The sequence below is a fragment of the Bubalus bubalis genome, chromosome 21 (genome assembly GCF_019923935.1).
Source record: "Bubalus bubalis isolate 160015118507 breed Murrah chromosome 21, NDDB_SH_1, whole genome shotgun sequence".
NCBI classification, from domain to species: domain Eukaryota; kingdom Metazoa; phylum Chordata; class Mammalia; order Artiodactyla; family Bovidae; genus Bubalus; species Bubalus bubalis.
In genome coordinates, this window is record NC_059177.1 from 292,266 (window position 1) to 315,451 (window position 23,186).

General features: G+C 42.9%; 1 protein-coding gene across 1 annotated transcript in view; it reads right to left on the reverse strand.

Moving 5' to 3' along the window:
• Positions 1–7,159: 7,159 nt before the first annotated feature.
• LOC102392068 (up-regulator of cell proliferation) overlaps positions 7,160–23,186 on the reverse strand; it is a 31,411-nt gene continuing 15,384 nt past the window's right edge. Inside the window, exons 2-5 of the mRNA XM_006074781.4 lie at positions 22,032–22,102; positions 13,826–13,876; positions 13,544–13,582; positions 7,160–10,452 (exon numbers count right to left, since the gene is read on the reverse strand). Coding sequence (XP_006074843.3) covers positions 7,859–10,452; positions 13,544–13,582; positions 13,826–13,876; positions 22,032–22,102 — 2,755 coding nt within the window. The 3' untranslated portion in view covers positions 7,160–7,858. The remainder of the gene's footprint in view (positions 10,453–13,543; positions 13,583–13,825; positions 13,877–22,031; positions 22,103–23,186) is intronic.

The following is a 23,186-nucleotide window of genomic DNA, read 5'->3' on the forward strand; positions in this document are numbered from 1 at the left end:
AGTGTTTCGGAGGGTTGGTGCTAACCCTACCGCCTGGCCAGGGTCTCTAGGGAAACAGCGTTTTACCACGTCTGACAGATTAGGCTGCTAAGCTCTGTCTTCAAATAATATCCTTTTTTAAAAAAAGGTGGGGGTACTGACTTATCCACAAATAAAGAAGAAATATCTTTTGGTTAGAACTTTATACAGTTCTTGGGAGGGGCAAGATAGGGGTACGAAACTGTGAAATGAAATATTTCCTGCCATATTGGTGGGCAAGCGATGTCACAGCTTTCTGCGAGATTCCAACCTTCCAAATGTGAATTCCTGAGCCATGCTGGCACTCGGCACCACTCCCTACATAACGTACTTAAGGATGTCGCAGTCACCAGTGATTGACCAAAGTCACAGTTACAGCCTCCAGTGTGACCCAGAAGGCCCTAAGGGAACTCAGGAAAGAGAAATTATCTCTGTAAATACGCAACATGGTGGCCCCAAGCTGAGAAGCATATGAAAGGAATGACTTAATTAATCCCACACTCTTGCATCTTCCCATTACATAGAAGAATACTAAATTCCTAAACTTGATAGCTGGGTTTCTTTACTTAACAATAATCTTCTATGTTTAGATTGCCTGCCCCTACCTCTCCCTTTGTTGCAAACTTAACTGCACACCTGGCACCCACGCCCGCCTCCTTGGAGCAGTGTTCTCAGAGCTACTGAGCTGCTGTCTCCCAGGCTCAGGGTCCTAAACATTCCCACCAAATAAAATAACTATTTACAGGTTGTAACTAATATTTTTTAGTTGACAGGGTTCAGGGACACAGACTGCAATGTAAAAATAAATAGGGTAAAAGAAATATTGTTCAATACAGGGAATATAAAAAGTTTTTAATTTATAATAACTTTAAATGAAGTATAATCTATAAAAATATTGAATTATTAATATTGTTGTACACTTGCCTGGAAAATCCCATGGATGGAGGAGCCTGGTGGGCTGCAGTCCATGGGGTCCCTAAGAGTCAGACATGACTGAGCGACTTCACTTTCACTTTTCACTTTCAAGCATTGGAGAAGGAAATGGCAACCCACTCCAGTGTTCTTGCTTGGAGAATCCCAGGGACCGGGGAGCCTGGTGGGCTACCGTCTCTGGGGTCGCACAGAGTTGGACACGGCTGAAGTGACTTAGTTTAGTTTTTTAGTTTAGCACCTAATATAATATTGTACACTAATATTAATAAATTAGCTGTAACTTAAACTTAAAAATCATCCAAGTCTTCAAGGATGGGTTATGCAGAGGGTAGGTTTTCACATCTGACCATACCCTAGGATCTGGTCCTTGAGGAAAGGAAGTTTTAAAGGAGAAAAGACTGATGGTCAGAAAATTCTTGAAGATATTATAGAACCTGGTCTACTCAAACCAAAGCATTGCCATTGTAATTGTATCCAGAAATTGTCAGAGGGGAAAATATCAACACTGGATATCTTAGTTCAGAATTCAACATAGTAATGGAAAAAACACAGACTCTGGATTCGGGTATAACAATTTTTGTACAGCTGAGCCTCAGTTCCATAATCTATATAATTGGTTTTGTTAATAATACCACCTCATAGTGCTGTTATTGGTACTGTTAGGGTGAATCATGTGAAGTTGCCACCATTTGACCATTTTGACTTAAATCATTCACCTAATGCTGTTTAAAACTGCTGTGGTTTCCCATGGGAGGGAGGACTAGATTATCATGTGTGTGGAAGGGAAACAGAGGCAAAGGCAAACGGTGAGCTGCCTCAGACGACACGGGGAGGTTTGGAGGGGACTCTTGGCTTCAGTGCAGTCCATTTTCCATGATCACGTTTCCTCTGACCATTGGGAGCTGGCTTCTCCAAAAAGGGACAACGTCTTTCAAGCCCACTTTACTAGAACATTTTATTTCTAAAATTTTTAACTGTGGCCTCCAACTGTTCTGCATATTGAATAAGGGGACAGAATAGGACTAAGATGTTCTTCAATCACAATATTTTTCAAATATAAGAAATTTCAACTTTAACTGAAGGACTTTTTTAAGCTGATAGTATTTTTTTCTTTTAAAAGTTTCCATAAAGTTTGGTAATTTATATTTTGGTAAATTTTTGAAAAGTGAAAGTTGCTCAATCATGTCTGACTCTCTGCGACCCCATGAACTGCAGTCCATGGAACTCTCCAGGCCATAATACTGGAATGGGTAGACTTTCCCTTTTCCAGGGGACCTTCCCAACCCAGGGATTGAACTGGGTCTCCAGCATTGCAGGTGGATTACTTACCAGCTGAGCCACAAGAGAAGCATTTTTAAATCTCCAAAGTGGTGAGGCACGTGGGATCTGGTAGATATAGATCAGGTAGAACTACAACTTCCTGGCTTGTAAATTTAGGCAAGTGACTTGACCTTCCTGAGTCTCAGTTTCTCTTATCTATAAAATGAGGACAATGATGGTTGTTGTGAAACTCACATTGTAAAATGCCTGACGGAGTGAGCAGCTAATAAATATTTTGTTGTTGTTGTTGTTTAAATAATAAAGTCCCTGATATCTATATCCTCTTAGAGAAATGAACCAGCCATTGAGGGTTCATGAGAATTCACTGAAATACCACCTTCACTCAAGGAAAGGCCTGGTTTTCCATCAAGGTGACAGTGGCCTGGACTTCACAGCAGAAGGCAGTGCTGTCCAGCCGAGCAGGAGCTATTGTACTTGGGGTTCAAGTTTTGCCACTCTTCCTTATGCCTGAGAGTCTCCCAGGAATTCCAAACTGATCCAGACCATTTGCTACCTTTTGTTTATTATCTTTATTTTATACTATGTCTTGTTGCAAAAAGGGATTCAGCTGGTTCCTTGAAAGGGGGTGGTAGAGGAGGGGGGATCACATAAATGTGTTTGCATGATTTAAACAACTTAAAAGTACATTTTAATACATTAGCATGAACTTACATTGCTTTAGATCACCAAGAGAAAAAATTTAGTAGGATATTTATTTTTCTGTAATTTCCATTTAACAAAACACTAACGGTGTTTTTATGTATTTTGCTTCTCCCATCAATCCTAGAAAGGAGGCAGTATTGTCCACGTTTTGCAGATCAGAAGATGGAAGCTCAGAGATTCCTCTGAGGTTACAGAACTAGCAAAGGGTAGCAGACTTCTTGTTCCAAAGCATGTGCTCATTCCGTATCTGGGGTTCCACTGCATCACTGAGTGGGGGTGAGTGTTCAGAACCATAGAGAATGGACGAATGGCCCATGTGTCTGTGGTTGGGCACAGAGTGCTCAGGATTGGCCCTGGGGGACTCCCTTGCTGGGAGTCCAGACCAGAACCCTGGGGAGACAAGGGTGTCCGGCTGTTTATTCTCACAGGTGAGCTCCTTTGCTCTCCTCATGGTAGCCAGGAGGATCCAGATTTCCCTATTTACTCTCAGAGCAGCGATTCTCCACCCTGACTGCATATTAGAGCCCACTGGACCCCATACCACAAGGACAGTGCTGGGCAGAGGAGTGGCACCTGTCCTCCTGCAGCACTCCTTAGATAATCCCAATTTACAGCCAAGGTTGAGAAACAGCATCCTCAACTCCAGGTTTATGTGCAAGACCCTCAGAACCTGATCTGTAGAGACCCCTTTGCAGGAGAGGGACATTAGATGATTCTTACAACCCTTTCCTACCACCAGTCTTGTGAGACCATCACAGCTCTTATTCTGAGGGGACTAGAAAAAGGAGGGGGCTGCTGTGTGGTCTGGACTTTTTTTTTAAGATGGTGTGTTCGGTGGGTCCAGTGTAGCCCAAAGGCTGACTTGTATCAAAGGATAGAGCAGTGGCTAGGCTGTGGGGTGGCCCTGTGTGAGAAGGAGACTCTGCATAGCACAGCACAGCCTAGAACAGTGTTTGTTTCCTAGAACTCACAAGAATGCACCCTCTGGGAGAGGTGTCTTAGGCAGAGACGTCTGCAATCCTGTTGGCTGTGGGGTCATGGAGACAGCTCCACTCATGTTGATTCTCCTCACAAGATGGACTTGTTCTAATTCAGAACTGCTGATACTTTAAATTTTGTAACCCTATGGTTTTTGTGTCACTGTTGGTAATTCATATTCTGCTAATAACCAACCCATTCACCAAGAGAATCCCAGAGGTTCTCACGACCTCTCTTCTGTGAATTATGCCAACCACTGAAACCAAATTAAAGAAGAGTCTTGAATTGTCTTCTCTCTTGCATAGGAAGCTAAAGGGGCCCTAATCCCATGTTTCCCCATAAGCTTCTACTCCTACCCCTCAACTCTCCTTCTGTTGAGGCACAAGAAGAGGGGTTACATCCAAAACTATCATTACTGACCAGCATTGCCATCCTGAGGAAGTCCAGTCTCCAATGGTGGAACCAATTAGAAACACCCTTTGCTACACTGATAGCCTAAACTAAAACAGTCCTACTTCAGGACCCCTTGAAGTAGATGGATAGGAGTGGGCCTCATGTATGAAAGACATTGAGACATCACTCCCTGGTTCTTAGCTACTGTGCTAGACCTGGACATAAAAAAATGGGCTTGATATCCTTCTTCTGATGGGGAGGGCAGAGAAGGAGACAAGTAAAAGGGGCTTAGATGAGGACCATGACCCCCTTAGGTGGTAGAGAGGAGGTGGGGCTGCTGTCAAAGCCATCCTGAAGAAGGGCCAGCCAGGACCAAGGACAGGTGGACGGAGGCCCCAGACAAACAGCGTAGATGCAGCCATGGAACCCAGAGTGTGGGTGCTGCGGATGCGGGCTGGAAAGTCACAGAAACCGGAGCAAGACCACCGTGGAGCTCTCTTTTGCGGCTCTGACTTATGGTGCTTGTAAGGCTGCATTCTGATGTAATTTTGTTGAAATTTTAGGAACTCAGGATAGGTTTGTAGCAAAAATCATTTTTTTACTACTGACTCAGAAAGAAAGGATTTCTCTTTATTGGGCTAATTCACATCTGAGGAGCTGGGGAGAGCTACCAGATCAGGTTTACACTGGTACAGATTTCTCAACAGTAGCCCTGCTAGACAATATGTTTCAGTAAATCTAAGATCACATCGCTTAGAAGACATCACTAATTAGAAGAAAAGGCTGTAAATTAAGATTCACTAATCAATTACAAGATAAATCCTTTTTGGCCTGTTAAAATGAATTTGATGGAGAAGGCAGGCAGCTTCCTTTGCATGAGTCTCATAGGTATGCAGACTGGTGTAGACACATCTTTAGATGCCTTACTTGTTTGTGCACACAGACTGGCTCCTCCAAAACCAGCTTTTGTGCACTCACCACAGAGGAGGTGCTAGGAGTGACAGATAAGGCTTAGAGACGTTGAATGACTCTGTTCAAGGGCCATGTAATTAGCAGGAAGCAAGGCCAAGTTCAAAACCAGACCTTGAGTTCCACACCCTACTTTCTGTCTCCAGAGAATGGGGCAGGCGCTCTGTGCCCAATCTTAAGACTCACAGGCCCATTTACTCCAAGATCATTGACATGGTTTATGTTTTCACCAAAGCACCTGATACCCTGTGAGCTGTCCACCCACCCATTCCTCTGAGACACTCTCACATTACAAAGCTGGGCTCTAAAGACATTACTGCCCAGTAGCCCTACAGCAAGTTCCATGACCTCTCAGACCCTAAAGATGTCTTCAGGTCTGATGCAGGGAGGCCTTCTGACTGTGGTGTACCCGTGAATGGCTATAGTAGGCTGATGCTTAGTGTTCTGAGCTCGAGGACCAGGGTCACCTGTCTGAGCCGCAGACCCCAACCCTAGCTGTGTCACTAGTTCTGGAAATCTCTTGCTTGGGCCTAGGGCCTCCTCCCCTCTGTAATTTGCGATTTCAGGAAAATGAGGCCTCCAGGTGGGGACCAGGAACTTCTGTCTGTTCCCTGAACTCCTTCTACCAGACTTGGAAAGGGAGCCCTCCAGACTGGAACCCTTTCTTTAACGGCAGGCTCCTCAGCCCCTGTTCCAAAGCTCCAGGATGTTCCGCCTGCTGCCCCTGATGTTCAGAATGTGGTCCCTGTGCTCTGGGAGCCTGGCTCTGGATATGTGAAACAGAGGTTGGAAGAAGTGCTGGAACTTGGGGAACCTAGTCTTTTGCTAACAAATTTAGGAAAACCTTATCACTTCTGAGGGCCTCTCTTGTGGCTCAGATGGTAAAGAATCCACCTGCAATATGGGAGACTAGGGTTCAATTCCTGGATTGGGAAGATACCCTGGAGAAGGGATAGGCTACCCACCCCAGTATTCGGCCTGGAGAATTACATGAACTCTACAATAGGTGGGGTTACAAAGAGTCGGACATGACTTTCACATATCACTTTTGAAACTCAAAAGAGTTTCTAGTGCTCAGGCACTAAAAATTCATTTCTTCCTGGATCATTATATACACAAATAGTAAGATGTTGGTTTACCTGGAAATACCAAAACCTGTCCTTCCTTTTTCCCTCTTAGAGTCATGAAAACTACCCAGTTGCCTCTCTAGCACTTATAGGAATTTCACCCAGGACATTCCTGGGTCCCAAATTCAAGCACTGGAAATCTCTTTACGATGGATGAAAATCAGTCAGTTCCTTTAAAAATTGATTCAAGCTGTTCCAGCACAGACAGATTCCAGCTGGAGACTCACCAGAGGAAAAACTCCATGTTCTGGCTCATGGTGTCAAGTGGGCCATGGATGATGTCAGGGGTCTTGCCCTGGAGGCATGAAACTGGGGACACCCAAGGGCCAGGCTCGGGTTCAGCCTGGAAGCTGTGGAAGTTTGGGGACAATAAGTAGTCACAAGCAGAGGCGCAGGGCAGAGGGCACCCGCTTCCTCATCAGCTCCTCACCTCCGATGCAGGTTTGCAGGCTGGATGAGCTGCTAAACTGCTCCAGGCCTCCTTTCCTAAAATGGGTAATGATGGAGCTATCATCACCATCACAGAGTTCCCGTGAAGATATTTAGTTCAGTTTTCTATTAATACCCTGAAGACTGGATCTCTGCTTAAAGAAAGGGGACATGATGGCATTTTTAAAGATGCTCTCCCAGGTGTCCACTATTTCAGATGTTCTAGTAAGCAACCCTCTAAGACAACACTGTGATCCTCTTTGAAGAAAAAGAAAAATCAAGGCACAGAGAGGAACCTGCCCATTACTTACCATTTGTGCATTCACTAATTTCATTCATTCAACACACATTTATTAAGTGCCTACAGTGTGTCAGGCTCTGGGGGTACAGATGTGGGTCATGTACTCTCAAGGAGCTCACAGGTCTAGGCAAGAGGCAAACATATGCACAGGTAAGACACTGCACATGTTGAGTGTTGTGGCGGAGGTGTAAACAAAGTGCTGTGGGTGCAACAGAACCAGCAGGAGCCCTCCTGAGGCACGGGCAGTCCATACATCGCGTGCACACAGCAGGCACTCCCTCAGTGGGCAGGACCGGGTCACCCATGTTGATGCTGAAGTTTGCTAGTTGGGAAGGCCTACCTGCTTCCTCAGGGCACCTTCCCAGCCCTATCCTGATTACTGTCTGCCTGGGCTGCAGTTTTCAGGAGCCACTCTCTGCTTCAGAGGCTAATGACAGAGAGTAGCTGTACAAAAGGCAAACCACCAGGGGCTGCAAAGTTCAGAGACAAAGAACACTTTACTGCTTGTGTCAATAGCCCCTGCCCCAAGTTGTTATACTCCTGAAAGCATCTCTGAGCTGGTCTGTAAGGTAACTTCCTTTCCTAACACTGTGTAGGCAACTCCAGACCCAGCCCCATTTTCACTTTTCTCCCCTCTCAGAAGCTGGGCACAGCCCCACATGGACAGGCCCATCAGAACAGGTTGCCCAGAGGAGGCCTCTGGCAGCTGATCTTTTCTTTTGATGACTCACAGCCGTCTTACTAGCTCAATGAGCTGCTGAATGTTTTTATTTTGGTTGGACAGGCCATTCCTGATGTTTTCTAGCAGGCATCTCTTCAGTTCAAAAATGGCTTCACTGTACGCCAAGTTCACAGCGGCCATGGGAGGCACTCCATGCCATAAGCCAGGGATGTGCCAAATGTGCTGCTTCTCAGGGTCCCAAAAGGCCAGGTCAGCCAGCGTCTGGATCCCGTCACCCTGTTTCTCCATTTGCACTGTGGCTCTGCCCACATCACTGGGCTGGTCCAGGAGCTGCCTCCGATCTCTTGGCTTGGAGCCAAGGGCAGACACATCATGAAGGTTCTGGTATACAAACTGATAGTTGGGCATGTGCCCTGTTTTTTCCAGCCTTAGAAATGCATGCAGAATAGCTGGTGGAATGTTCCTTGTTTCAGCTAAACTGACCACAGTGACATTGCTCAGCCCCATAATCAAAGTGGCCAGGGAAGCCTCCCGCTCAAACCTCTCCCCTGCCTCGGTCCGGACTCCAGCTATCAAGCCCCCAGAGTCTATTACCAGGATGTGATCACAGCCCAGGTCCTGGCTAAAGCTCTCAGCCACCTTAATGAGCTGCATGAAGGCCCCTCGAGGACCACGGCCCCTTCCTGTGACAAACCGCAGCCCGAACATGGTATTGAGAAGGGTGGACTTGCCCGTGCCTGGCATGCCAAGTGCTGACAGGACTACCAGGCGTGACCTCCTCTCCAGGTGGACGTGTAGCTCCTTTAGGAGCCCTGTGACCCAGCGCAAGGCGGGGCTCAGGGTGTTCCCATCGATCAGCTCCAGGGGAAGCCCCTTCAGCAGCAGCTCCAAGGCCAAGCCTGGGAAGTGGGCAAACCGCCTCTGCCCTGCTGGCAGCTTCCCTGCCTCCACAAGGCAGCTTTCAGCCTCGTAAAACTGTCCCATCTCCCGCAGGAAATGCTCCACCCCCAGGGGCTCAGGCCAGAATGGCTCACTGAAGTCCACGGCCCCACAGTGCTTTGGTCTCAGGGCAAAAATCATCTCTGGAGATGGTCTTGGCCTTGGCTGGGCCACCCGGGCCAGTCCCCACTCCATCCACTTCAGGAAATACTGCTTCTCCCCCAGGGAGGGGCTGCTGATGCCTGAGATGAACTCCTGGACCCCCCAGGAAGGGTCATGGTCATTCTGCTGCATTCGAAGTTCCAGTAACCGATGCCTCAGCTCAGCCCTGTACTTCTCAGGAGGGTCGCTGGCCCACTGGATCTGGCAGAGCTCCTTCTCCACCTGGGCCACCTTTCTCCAAGTTTCCCCCTGTAGCCTCAGCTCATCCCTGCGGTAGGCATCCAAATCCTTGATTTTCCTGGTGATCTGCTCCATCCGGTCCTTTGCCCGCTGACACTCCTCACAGTCCTCATCGACCTTCAGCCCCAGCTTTCGGGCCGCGTTCGCCATGTCCTCCACGGATACCCTCCTGCAGGGGGACCGGGTCACATGTGCGACGATGGCGCGGACCCTACGCACAAAGCCTACACTGTCTGTGCTGCTGACCTTCACGAGGACATGAGAGTGGTCCATCTTCAGCACAGGAATTAACCTGTTCAGAAATCTCAGGTTTGTGTTTCGTTTCCCACGGTAGGGGCTCAGGATGAAGTAGTATTTTGTGGCTGACCCCTTCATGGAAGACAGCAATTTGTATTCCTTCTTACTGATGTTGTCAGTCAAGATGAATATGGCCGAGGAGATTTCTGTCAAGAGCTTGAACTGCAGCCAGTGAGACCCAATGTCACCTCTCAAGTTTAGGAAGGCCATGGGCTCTGGGAAAATGTCCAAGTCCTCCCTGCCACTGGGAAGAAACCAGGAAATTTCTACCAGCCCGTCTGCTATCTCCCGAGGGTTAGTGCCCAAGTTCAGATCCCGATGCCAGAAACAGTCCTGCTGCCTGTGGCCAGGGCTGAGCACGTCGTTGAGAAGCTGGGATTTGGAGTTGCTGCTGACCTCCATGCGCACAAAGGCGAAGGCAGGTGCTCGGGACAGGACCATGCTGTCTTCTCTGAAGCTTCCCATCACCCTTGGGGGCTGTGACCCCCATGTCCGCACAGTCCCCCTCATGGCCCACAGCAGAAATGTGTGGTAGTGGTTTTCTGGGTCAGGCAAAATGAGAGGGAGTGCAAACTGGCAGAGAGACATTTTTGACACAATTTCCTGTTGCAGGAAACTATCAGAGGAAAGCAGAAGGGCACAGAGAAGGTCCAAGGGATTCACAGGTGTGTCGGGTGTTGGCAGCTCGGAGAAGGAATAGATGTCTGCTGAGATGTCCTCAGCCGTGTCCCAGTAGATGATCTCCTCTTCCATTTGGCTCTCCTTCTCCACAGGCCTGGTGTCCAGGGGAATGTCCAGGACCATGGTGGTATTCCTGGCTTCAGCATTGAGGGCCTGCAGCTTCCTGAGGAAATTCCAGGGCAAGTCTTTGGGAGTCTGAGGAGCCCAGTTCTTCATGCTGTCACTGCTGATCTGTAAGGCGTCCTGGAGGCTGAGTTTCTGTGTTTGGTATGTCTCTAGTCCCAAAAGGAACAGCATTTCTTGTAGTCTGCTCCTCTCCTCTGTGGAGAGAAATGAAGATATAATTGCATACTCTGCATGTCAGAGGACCCAGGTTAGAGGTGGGGAGGGAGAGCCCAACTCAGCAGGTAGGAGATGGCCTCCTTCAGAGCAAAATGCAGGCACCCCTAGGCCACCTGAGAACAAGACAAAGGTAACATCACCCACCCCAGACCCAAGTGTGGCCAGATACATGTGACATTAGAGACGAAAAAGAAAGGGACATCCAGGGGCTACATTTAAGAATTGGGAGATTTTATGTAAAAAATGTCTTGTTTCTCTTGAAGCCGCCAAGATTTAGCAATGCCAAGCCCAAATTTAATTGGCTAGAGTGAGCAGCTATGCACTTTAGATGTGGAACACAGGCCTCATTCTCTGGCCACACCCCCCTCCCTTCAACATACTCCTGTGCTTCTGGCCCAGCAGTGGATTCCCTCACACTGTTACCAGGAACTTTCCACAGTGGACACAATCACTGATTCACTGTGGTTTTCTGGTTGATGTTCTTTTCTGTCTACAAACAAGCTGGAAATTTTGTAAAGGAAACAGGGAGTTACTCTTGGTACAGAGTAATAGCAATCACTTTTAAATAACATTTCTCCAAACTTGAAGCCGCTAGTATGGTTCTAAATTTTCACTGTATTAAAATATTTGGTAGAGATCATAAGTCTGTACTTATTTGTTCAGATTTTCAGCCATAACATCCAATAGAGTGAATTCTTACAAGCACTAGATGCTCAGAACAGTAATGCCACCTGCAAAGGTTTCCTCCACCATCCCTGTTCTTGGCCACAGCACCTTACCAATTTTCATTGCATATAATTTACTGCATATAATTTGTTCAGTCGCCAATTCGTGTCCAACTCTTCACGACCCCATGGACTGCAGCACACCAGGCTTCCATGTCCCTCACCATCTCCTGGAGTTTGCCCAAGTTCATGTCCATTGCATCAATGATGTCATACAACCATGTTATCCTCTGTCACCCTCTTCTCCTCCTGCTCTCAATCTTTCCCAGAATCAGGGTCTTTTCCAATGAGTTGGCTGTTCGCATCAGGTGGCCAAAGAACTGGAGCTTCAGCTTCAACATCAGTCCTTCCAATGAGTATTTGTGGTTGATTTCCTATAAGATTGACTGGTTTGATCTCTTTGCTTGAGAGTCCAGGGGACTCTCAAGAGTCTTCTCTAGCACCACAGTTCAAAAGCATCAATTCTTCAGTGTTCTGCCTTCTTTATGGTCCAGCTCTCACAACCGTTCATGACTATTGGAAAGACCACAGCCTTGACTATACGGACCTTTGTCAGCAAAGTGATGTTTTTGGTTTTTAACACACTGTCTAGGCTTGTCATAGCTTTCCTGCCAAGAAGCAGTTGTCTTCTAATTTTATGGCTGCAGATTTTAGAGCCCAAGAAGAGGAAATTTGTCACTGCTTCCACCTTTTCCCCTTCTATTTGCCATGAAGTGATGGGGCTAGATGCCATGATCTTAGTTTTTTTAACATTGAGTTTTAAGCCAAATTTTTCACTCTCCTCCTTCACCCTCATCAAGAGGCTCTTCAGTTCCTCTTCGCTTTCTGCCATTGGTAATCATCTGCATATCTGAGGTTGTTCATGTTTCTCCCGGCAATTTTGGTTCCAGCTTGTAATTCATCCAGCCCAGCATTTCACATGATATGCCCTGTGTATAAGTTAAATAAACAAGGTGACAATAAACAGCCTTGTCGTACTCCTTTCTCAATCAACCAGTCAGTTGTTCCATGTCTGGTTCTATCTGTTGCTTCTTGACACATACAGGTTTCTCAGGAGACAGGTAAGATGGTCTGGTATTCCCATCTCTTTAAGAGTTTTCCACAGTTTGTTATGATCCACACAGTCAAACGCTTTAGCATAGTCAATGAAACAGAGGTAGATGTTTTTCTGGAAACTCCCTTGCTTTCTCTATGATCCAGTGAATGTTGGCAATTTGATCTCTGGTTCCTGCCTTTTCTAAACCCAGCTTGGACATCTAGAAGTTCTCTGTTCATGTAATGCTGAAGTCTAGCATGCAAGACTTGGAACATAACCTTACTAGCAGGGAACATGCGTGCAATTGTCCAGTAGCTTGAACATTCTTTAGTATTGCCTTCTTGGGGATTGGGATGAGGATTTACCTTTTCCAGTCCTATGGCCATTGCTGGGTTTTCCAAATTTGCTGACATATCAAGGGCAGCACTTTGATAGCACTGCATATAATTAGAAAACTTTAAATGTTAAATATATTAACAAAACAAATAAACATAAATCCTGCCGAGCTCTAGGATTCTCTCCATTCTTTTCTTAAAAGAGGAAGCTATGCCTATGATGCTACGTTAGGTGCTGACAGGAGGAAGTGCAGGTGATCAGCCTTCTTCTTGTTCCCAGTAAGTTATACGATGGGATCAGGACCATGCTTGGGTGAAGAGCAGGACTCAAAGCACTCATTCCCCTGTAGGGATCCACTTGCTGCCTAATGTCTCTCTTCAGAAGCTCAGCCTTCCACAGGGGCTAACTGGCCATACCATCCCAGAGAGTCAAGAGCTGGCAAACTTGTTGCAGAAACAAAAGAACCACATGGGGAGAGACACCTTAGTAGAAATCCATCATAGAAGTAACTTAGTTTTCTGATTGTTGCCTGAATTAAAACCAGGGACACTGTTTTTCTTATCCAGGCATAGAATAACTTTTTTTAAGTAGCATGTAGCTAAATGTGACAGGGAAAGCCAGAGCAAACAAACCTAATAATGTGTACACCCATGCCCAGTCCATGACCCTTGGCAGATCTATAAATGAAACCACTGGATCAGATGACTGACTCCCAAACTTGGATAAGCTTTAGAATCACTTTGGGAACTTGTTAAAAATAAGATTTTTGAGCTTTACGTCCAAATATGCAAATTCATTATGTTACTCTATATGGTAACAGCTCCCCAGGGGTTATTTTCCTGGCAGTATTATTAATGGCACATAAAGGATTAATGGACTAGCAGTGCTTTTGATGCAGTCAGGGGTTGAAACTATCAGCCCAGATGATGTTTTCCATCAATAACACAGACAGAGCAGAGAGATGAAACATACCTATTGGAAAGTCACTATCCTGAGCTTCATTTGGACCCTCTAAAAAAACAAAAACAAAAAAACAAAGGAAAATGAAATATCAATCAAATCAAGGGGCTTCAATTGACACAAATTAATTTAGGCTAAACTTAGAACCCCCATTCTTTCTTACTAAGGTAGTAACTTCTCCCAATTGTTCAAAATCTAAAATCCCAGTTATTTTTTTTCACTTTGCCTATCTTTGCCCATCACTTCCTTATCTCTTTCCCTAATCCAATCTGTTGCCAATCCTGTAATTTCTACCTCCATAATGAAACTCGCAGTCATCTCCTTCCATTTCTCTCCATTCCAAATCTGGAAGAAAAAAACATATACACATTTAGTTTCATCAGCAAGTTAGGACCTTTCTACCGGAAAACTCAAGTGAAGATACAATGTTTATTTTGGGTACTATTATTGGTTTCAGTTTTTCCTGTGTAAATTTCATTTGCTTTCAACCCCAAATATGACACAAAGTAGTAATAACCACACACACAAGATAATGATTTGCTCTAGGATTACCAGTCCAAAAGCACAGACCACAAAAAACACATAAACTGGACTTCATCAAAGTAAAATTCTCTATGCATCAAAGAACATTCTCAAGAAAGTGAAAGACAACCTATGAATGTGGAAAATATGTGCAAACCATATGTGATTAGATCTAGTATCTGGAATATGTAAACAAGTACAACTTCACAACAAAAAAGACACACACAAAAAAACCTCAATTGAAAAGTGGAATATTCAAAGAACTTGAATAGACATTTCTCCAAAAAAATATACAAATGATCACAAGCACATAAAATGATGCTCAACATCATCAGCCACGAGGGAAATCAAATCAAAACCACAGTGAGATAGCACTGCACACCTGTTAGGATGGTGACTTTAAAAAAGGATGGAAAATCGTAAGCATTGACAGGATGGGGGGAAATCAGAACGCTTGTACATTTCTGGTAGGACTTTAAGTGGTGCAGCTGTTGGGAAAACAATTTGGCTGTTCCTCAAACAGTTAAACACAGAATTACCATTTGACTCAGTAATTCCACTCTGAGGTATCTGCCTAGAAGAACTTAAAACTGGGACTCAAACAAGTACATGTACATGCATGTTCATAGCATTATTATTTACAATAGCCAAAAGGTGGAAACCAAATAGCCAAATGTCCACTGACAGATGAATAGATAAACAAAATGCAGTCTATCCATACAATAGCATATAATTCAACCCTAAAAAGGAACAACACGGAGTAACTCCAAAACACTATGCTAGGTGAGAAAAAAAAACACAAAAGGGCACATATTGTATGACTTCATTTATAGGAAAATACTTAACATAAATATAAATAAAGACAACACAGATTGGTGGTCCAGTCTGGAAACTGGGAGGAGAGATGGGAGAAACTGCTCAAGGGGTAGAGAGTTTTACTTTCAAGTGATGGAAATGTTTTGGAAATCAATAGATAAGAAGTTGTGCTTTCATAAGTTTATGAATGTACTAAATGTCATAGAATTATTCACCATAAACCACTTTTTTCCTTCAGTATTTTTCCGTTTTTAAAAACTGTGTTAAAATACACGTAACATAAAATTTACTATTTTGGCGGGGTCGGAGGGGCATACCACACAGCTTAGAGGATCTTAGTTTCTGGACTATGGAGTGAACCCAGGCCCTGGGAAGTGAAAGCGCAAAGTCCTAACCACTGGACCACCAGGGACTCTTGAGAGTCCCTTGGACTGCAAGGAGATCCAACCAGTCCATCCTAATGGAGATCAGTTCTGAGTGTTCATTGGTAGGACTGACACTGAGGCTGAAACTCCAATACTTTGCCCATCTTATGCGAAGAGCTGACTCATTTGAAAAGACCCTGATGCTGGGAAAAATTGAGGGCAGGAGGAGAAGGGGATGACAGAGAATGAGATGGTTGGATGGCATCACCAACTCAACGGACATGGGTTTGGGTAGACTCCGGGTGTTGGTGATGGACAGGGAGGCCTGGCATGCTGAGGTTCATGGGGTTGCAAAGAGTCGGACACAACTGAGTGACTGAACTGAACTGAACTGAACTGATAGATATGTATAATCCTATTACTGTTTTCTTAATTGTTTTGGGTTTATTTTCTGTAGGTCTTTTCCTACTCTTGTGTTTCCTGCCTAGAGAAGTGCTTTTAGCATTTGTTGTAAAGCTGGTTTGGTGGTGCTGAATTCTCTTAACTTTTGCTTGTCTGGAAAGCTTTTGATTTCTCCATCAAATCTGAAGGAGAGTCTTGCTGGGTAGAGGAAGTATTCTTGGTTGTAGGTACTTCCCTTTCATCAGTTTAAATAAATCATGCCATTCCCTTCTGGCTCATAGAATTTCTGCTTAGAAATCAGCTGATAGCCTGATGGGAGTTCCCTGTATGCTATTTGTTGTTTTTCCCTTGTTGCTTTTAATATTTTGTCTTGTCTTTAATTTTTGTCAGTTTGATTAGTCTGTGTCTTGGTGTGTTCCTCCTTGGGTTTTTACTTTCTAGGACTCTGTCTTTCCTGGACTTGGCTGACTATTTCCTTTCCCATGTTTGGGATGTTTTCAGCTATTATCTCTTCATGTTTTCAGCTATTATCTCTTCAAATATTTTCCCAGGTCCTTTCTCTTTCTCTTCGTGCCCCTCTTACTGTCTCACTGCAGCTTCTTGTTTGTCTTAGGATGTGCGGTATCTTTTTTTGGTGGTTTCCAGCATCCTCCTGTTGATGGTTGTTCAACAGCTAGTTGCAATTTTGGTGCTCTCATGGGAGGAGATACACGCACATCCTTCTACTCCATCATCTTGAACTGGAATCTATTAGTTTTCTATTCTCTATTTCATTGATCTCTGCTCTAATCTTTTATTATTTCTTTCTTGGTGTGAGCTTTGCATTTAGCTTGTTTTTCTTTTCCGGTTACAACTTAAAGTTGTAAAGTTAGTCTGTTTATATGGGCTGTTTCTTGTTTTTAACATGAGCATTTATAAATTTCCCCTTAGTACCACTTTGGATGCAGTCCATAAGTGTTAATATGATGTGTTTATATTTTCATTCATGTCTTCTTAACTATTTAATTTCTTTGTGATTTTGTCTTTGATCCATTGGTTGTTTGAAAGGACATTATTAGGCCTCCAAAATTTTGTGAATTCTCCAGGTTGTTATTGATTTCTAACTTTATCTCACCATGGTCAAAGAAGATACTTTGTATGATATCTTTTAGAAACCACTGACACTTACTTTGTGGCCCTATATATGGTCTACCCAGGAAAATATCCTATATCCAGTTGAGAAGAATGTGTATGTTGTTGTTGTTGCTGGCTGGGGGAGGGGGGTGTTCTGCATATGTCTCTTAGATCTAGTAGGTTTATTGTGTTGTTGAAGGCCTCTATTTCCTCACTTATCTTCTGTCTGGTTGTTCTATCCATTATTCTGAGTGGGGTATTGGAATCCACAACTATTACTGTAGAACCGTCTATTTTCTCCTTCAGTTCTCTCAGGTTTTGCTTTTTATATTTTGATGGTCTGACATTACATAAATGCTTATAATTGTTATATCTTCTTGCTATATTGAAATGTTTGTTAACATGTAATGTCCTTCTCTGTCTCTTGTAGTTGTTTTTTACTTAAAGCCTATTTCATCTGAAATTAGTATAGCCACTGAAGTTCTCTTTTGATAATTATTTGCACATAATATCTTTCTCCATCTTTTTACTTTTACAAGTTGTCTTAGATCTCAAAAGTGAGTCTCTTATGCTGCTGCTAAATTGCTTCAGTCGTGTCCGACTCTGTGTGACCCCATAGACGGCAGCCCACCAGGCTCCCCTGTCCCTGGGATTCTCCAGGCAAGAACACTGGAGTGGGTTGCCATTTCCTTCTCCAAAGCATGAAGCATGAAAGTGAAAAGTGAAAGTGAAGTCGCTCAGTCGTGTCCGACCCTCAGTGACCCCATGGACTGCAGCCTTCCAGGCTCCTCCATCCATGGGATTTTCCAGGCAAGAGTTAGGTCATGTGTTTTTATCAATTCTGCCAATCTCTGTTTTTTGATGGGAGAGTTTAATCCATTTACATTTAAAGTAATTACTGATAAGGAGGCACTTATTTCTGTCATTGTGCTATATCTTTTTGTCCCTCATTTCCTGCATTCCTTTCTTCTTTTGTGTCTATTTATTTTTTGGTAGTGAAATGTTTAAATTCCTTCTTGATTCCCTTTTGTGTATATTCTATAACAATTTCCTTTGTGGTTGCCATGGGGATTACAGTCAGTCTCCTAAGTTTATAACATTCTAATTTGAATTTATACTAATTTAATGTCAACAACATATATTCTAATTGTTTACATGCTGTAAAACCAAAAACCCCTTTTGTTTTTTGATATCACAAAATTACATCTTTATATAATGTGTGCCCCTAAACATAAACTAATAACTCTTCAAATGTATTAGTCTCCTGAATTACATACAGAACAAGATTTGGAATTACAAATCAATGTTACAGTAATGCTAGCTATTATATTAATTTTTCATTTAAATATATTGGTCTCTTACATCACATAAAAAACAAAAACTGCAGTTACGAACAACTGTTACAATAATACTAACTATATAATTGCCCATGTATCTACCTTACTGAGATCTTTATTTCTCATACAGCATAAGGTTACTGTCTAATGAATGTCCATTCTCTTTGCAGCACTCCCTTAAGCACTTCTTTTAGGAATAACTAGTGGTCACAAACTCCCTCAGCTTTTGTTCATCTGGGAATGTCTTCATTTCTCCCTCATTTCTGAAGCACAGTTTTGCTGGATATATGAATCCTGGTTGACAGTTTTTTAAAATACTTTGACTATATTTTCTGGCCTTCAAAGTTTCTAATGAGAAATCTGCAGATTATCTCTTTGAAAATCACTTGTAGTGACTTATCACTTGCTGCTTTCAAGATTTCTTCTTTTTCTTTGTATTATGTGTCTTGGTGTAGGTCTCTCTGAATTCATTTTACTTGGAGTTCACTGAGCTTTTTGGATGATTACATACACATCTTTCTTTAGATTCAGCAAGTTTCAGCCATTATTTCTTCAAATATTCTCTCTGCTTCTTTCTCTTCTCCTTCTGGGTCTCCTACAATGAGTATCTTGGTCCTTTTGATGGTGTCAAACAGGCTCTGTCTGCTTTTATTCAATCTTTTCTCTTTCTGTTCCTCAGCTTTGATAATTTCCACTGTCCGATCTTCAAGTTCACTAATTCATTCTTCCGCCTGCCAAGTCTGCCTTTGAATCCTGCTCGTGAATTTTTCATTTCAGTTGTTGTACTCGTCAGCTCTAGAATTTGTTTTGGCTTATTTTTAGGTTTTCTATTTCTTTATTGATATTCACCTTTTGTTCACTCATCATTCTCTTGACTTTCTCCATATCCTCCTTTAGTTCTTCTAGCATCTTTAGGATTGTTGTTTTCAAGTCTGTCTAATATATCTGCCACAAAGTCTTTTGAGGGGCAGATTTTGTTGATATATTTTTCCTTTTGAATGGACCACATAATCCTGTTTTTTCTATGCTTTATGATGTTTTTGTTGAACACCTTTGAATCTAATAATGTGCTAATTATGGAAATAAGATTATTTCCCCTTACTCAGGGTTTGCTATGGTTATTTTTTTATTGTTTGTTTTTGATTGCCGTTGACTGTTGCTGTGCTGAGATTCAGCTTAAGATGTAAACTTAAAGTCTTCTCTAAAGCAGAGACATTACTTTGCCAACAAAGGTCCATCTAGTCAAGGCTATGGTTTTTCCTGTGGTCATGTATGGATGTGAGAGTTGGACTGTGAAGAAAGCTGAGCGCTGAAGAATTGATGCTTTTGAACTGTGGTGTTGGAGAAGACTCGAGAGTCCCTTGGACTGCAAGGAGATCCAACCAGTCCATTCTGAAGGAGATCAGCCCTAGGATTTATTTGGAAGGAATGATGCTAAAGCTGAAACTCCAGTACTTTGGCCACCTCATGCGAAGAGTTGACTCATTGTAAAAGACTCTGATGCTGAGAGGGATTGGGGACAGGAGGAGAAGGGGACGACAGAGGATGAGATGGCCGGATGGCATCACTGACTTGATGGACATGAGTCTGAGTGAACTCCGGGAGTTGGTGATGGACAGGGAGGCCTGGAGTTCTGCAATTCATGGGGTCACGAAGAGTCAGACACAACTGAGTGACTGAACTGAACTGAACTGAACTGATCTTTTTTGAGCATTTTCCTGGGAATGCACAGTTATTTTCTAATTTTTCCCATATATGCAGTTGTTTTTGAATGTTCTACTCTTTAATGTGTGGCTTACAAAATAGAAATAAGCAAATAATGATAGATGGGAGGTGTTGATCTTTTGACTCTCCCTGTAAGGCCCTTCAGCCAGAGTGGGAGGGGCTTGCAACAATGTTTGGAGTTCTGACAATTGCTGTCCCCCTCTTTGCCTTCAGTTCTGTGATCAGAAACAGCAATCAGCAATTAGAGCACAGATACTGGATATTTATAGGATGGGTTTTTTTTGCTCACCCTGGATCCCACATGCTGTGTCAAGTTACTCCAATACCATGTACACAGTTGCCTGCCACTTGGCTGTGGGTAGAGATGGGTAGCTGCTACTGTATTAAGAGCTGAAACTGACCAAAATTAAGTGCAGTTTACCCTCTAATTCTTCCCCTGGAAGTTGGAAGCCTCCATCAGACTGCAGAGTCCCAGAGTAATTACATCAGACAGATTCTGCCAGCACAACTGCTGTCCAGGTGAGGAGAGGTATTTCTGGCACATCTTGCTATGCCATCTTCCAGAATTCTCTTCAATGATTTAAATAATTTTTTTAAAGAAAAAGTTATGAAGTAATTAGAGTCCTCAGACTTGAGATAAAGCAAAAGCAAATATATTCTATAGGATAATTATATAAAGCACAAACCAAGCAAAATTTATCTAAGCTTTTAGAAGTCTAGAGAGTGGTTATGTCTGGCAAAGGCATGGTAGGAAGTGATTAGAAGGTGGACTTCTTAGGTAATGTTTTTGTTTAGCCTCTTCTCCTGGATGCTGGCTAACATAGGTCAGTCTTTGTGAAACTTTATGAAGCTATGCACTTACAATATGGGCTCTTTTCCATATTTATATTATACTTCAATACAACTTTTTTTTTAATCTTATAGGTTGAAAAGCTTGCTTTAGGTCTTAAAAATATGCTTAAGAGGAATTCACATGCCTCAGGAAGAAATTTTTCTTAATAATTACAAAAGCCTTATTCACTGGGAAGATAGAATTTTGGAGAAGGGCCATTACATCTCTGAACCTCAGTTTCCTCAAATGAAACAAAGGACTGATAATGACTACCTTATGAGGCTGTTGTAAAGAACTAAATAGGGCAACCTAGCTGGCACCCCACTCAAGTACTCTTGCCTGGAAAATCCCATGGATGGAGGAGCCTGATAGGCTGCAGTCCATGGGGTCGCGAAGAGTTGGACACGACTGAGCGACTTCCCTTTCGCTTTTCACGCATTGGAGAAGGAAATGGCAACCCACTCCAGTGTTCTTGCCTGGACAATCCCAGGGATGGGGGAGCCTGGTGGGCTGCCGTCTATGGGGTCACACAGAGTCGGACACGACTGAAGTGACTTAGCAGCAGCAGCAGCTCACAATAAGCCAGTAAGGCCACTGCTTTTCCCCAGCCCACCCTGAAATTTTCTTTCCTGATTTTATACAGCACTGCCTGCCAATAGATTGCCTTGTTCTCTATCTACACTGTTAAACATGCAGTCACTAGCTGTATGGCTACTGAGCACTTGACATATGGCTAGTGTGAATGAGGAACTGGATTTTTAATTTTATTTAATTTTAAATGTGTGCCTAGTGGCTAATGAATAGTACAATTCAAGGTCTTGAGAAACTGAAGGGCTTTGAGCAATTATTGCTTGATCTCAGCTTTGCTTAGCCTTGACCAACTGACCATGAACTCCCACAATGCCTACCTTCTAGAACTTAAGTTCCCAAAAGACTAGGATTTTTGGTTATTGCATTCACTATTGTTTCTTATATTCACAATCCCTACAATAAAACCAACACATGGTAAATAGTCAACAAATATTTGTTTGAATGGATAAAATAAAATTTGATTAACCCAAACTTATTTGCATATTTTTGTAGAGTTATTTCTGCATAACACTATTAATATCCAATAGGACACATTCATTTTGAGGAGCACCAAATTAATAAAAGATAGATCCAAAATGGGGGCTTCCCTGGGTTGGGAAAATCTCCTGGAAAGGAGAATGGCTACCCACTCCAATATTCTTGCCTGGAGAATTTCATGGAAAGAGGAGCCTGGCAGGCTCCTTATGCTTATGTATTTTTGAGGTCCATGATCCTGCCCAGTATGATACTGGAATCCAGAATCCCAATGGGACAGAAGAAATGGATTTGCTTCAGGGTGGGCCCAAGCCCAACTTTACCTGCAATGGCCACAGCTGCTCGTCTCTCAGAAGCTTTTATTTCTGATGTTACTTCTCCCAAATCTGAGTGTCTGAAACAATTTCAGAAGAAAATTATTATTAAATTAATGAAATGTCACTTTCACCTATCAAATTGGATGCACATCAAAATGTCTTAAGAAGCCTTTAAAAACTACAAATCCTGGTCACACTCTAGATCCTCAAAACTAGAATCTCGAAGCCAGGCCCACATGTGTCTAGAAAAACCAGCACTCAAAAACTGTGGAACAGAGCAAACAGCCATCCAGAAAAGCATAAAATATATATATATATATATATATATATATATATATATATATATCCTTTGACCAGTAAGTCCACTTCTATCCTACTGAAACAATTAAAATTGAGTTACAAATATGTTGATGCCAAGTGGATAAAAGATAGATTTTCATTCTTTTACACTATTATGTGAAAAATTGGACATCTTTTAAATCAAAGTCCAAAAACAGGGATTATGGTAGTCTTATTGTGCAATCATTAAAAAATATTCTATGGATCTCTTTTGTGGAAAAAAAAGATGTTGTATGATATGGAATGATGTTAATGATATTTTCATTGGTTGGGAAAAGCCAGGTTACAGAAGAGTATGTAGAGTGTGATTACTATTTAATAAAACTGTCTTTTTATCTAAAGGTGTATACAGGGAGATCTAGAAGGATATTCATCAAAAGTTAATAGTGTGGGCAGGGAGGGATGATCCTGAATTAATTTAAGTAGCCTGGATAAGTATAATCTATTTAAGAATAAACTACTTAAGGTATATTATAGGAATGATTAAATGTGTTCATTTTGTCAGAAGTCAGGATTCCATTGTTGAAGAAAGGGCACACAAATAAGGAATGAAGGAAGTTAGAAAAAGAATTCACAGAGGTACACTGGGATTGGAGGTACTGGTATGCACTCGTGATTTCTACATGCGTGTTCATGTATCTGTGTACACATGCATACATTTCCTAGCTCTGTCCATTGAAAAGGCCCGAAGCAAAGACACTACAGTATTAGTGAGCATACCAAGTACCCTTCAATATCACACCACACTAAAAGCTATCAGGTCTCCTTGGAGAAATTAGAGAATCCAGGGCTGGAGCAGCAAAAGAACAAGATGCGCCTGAG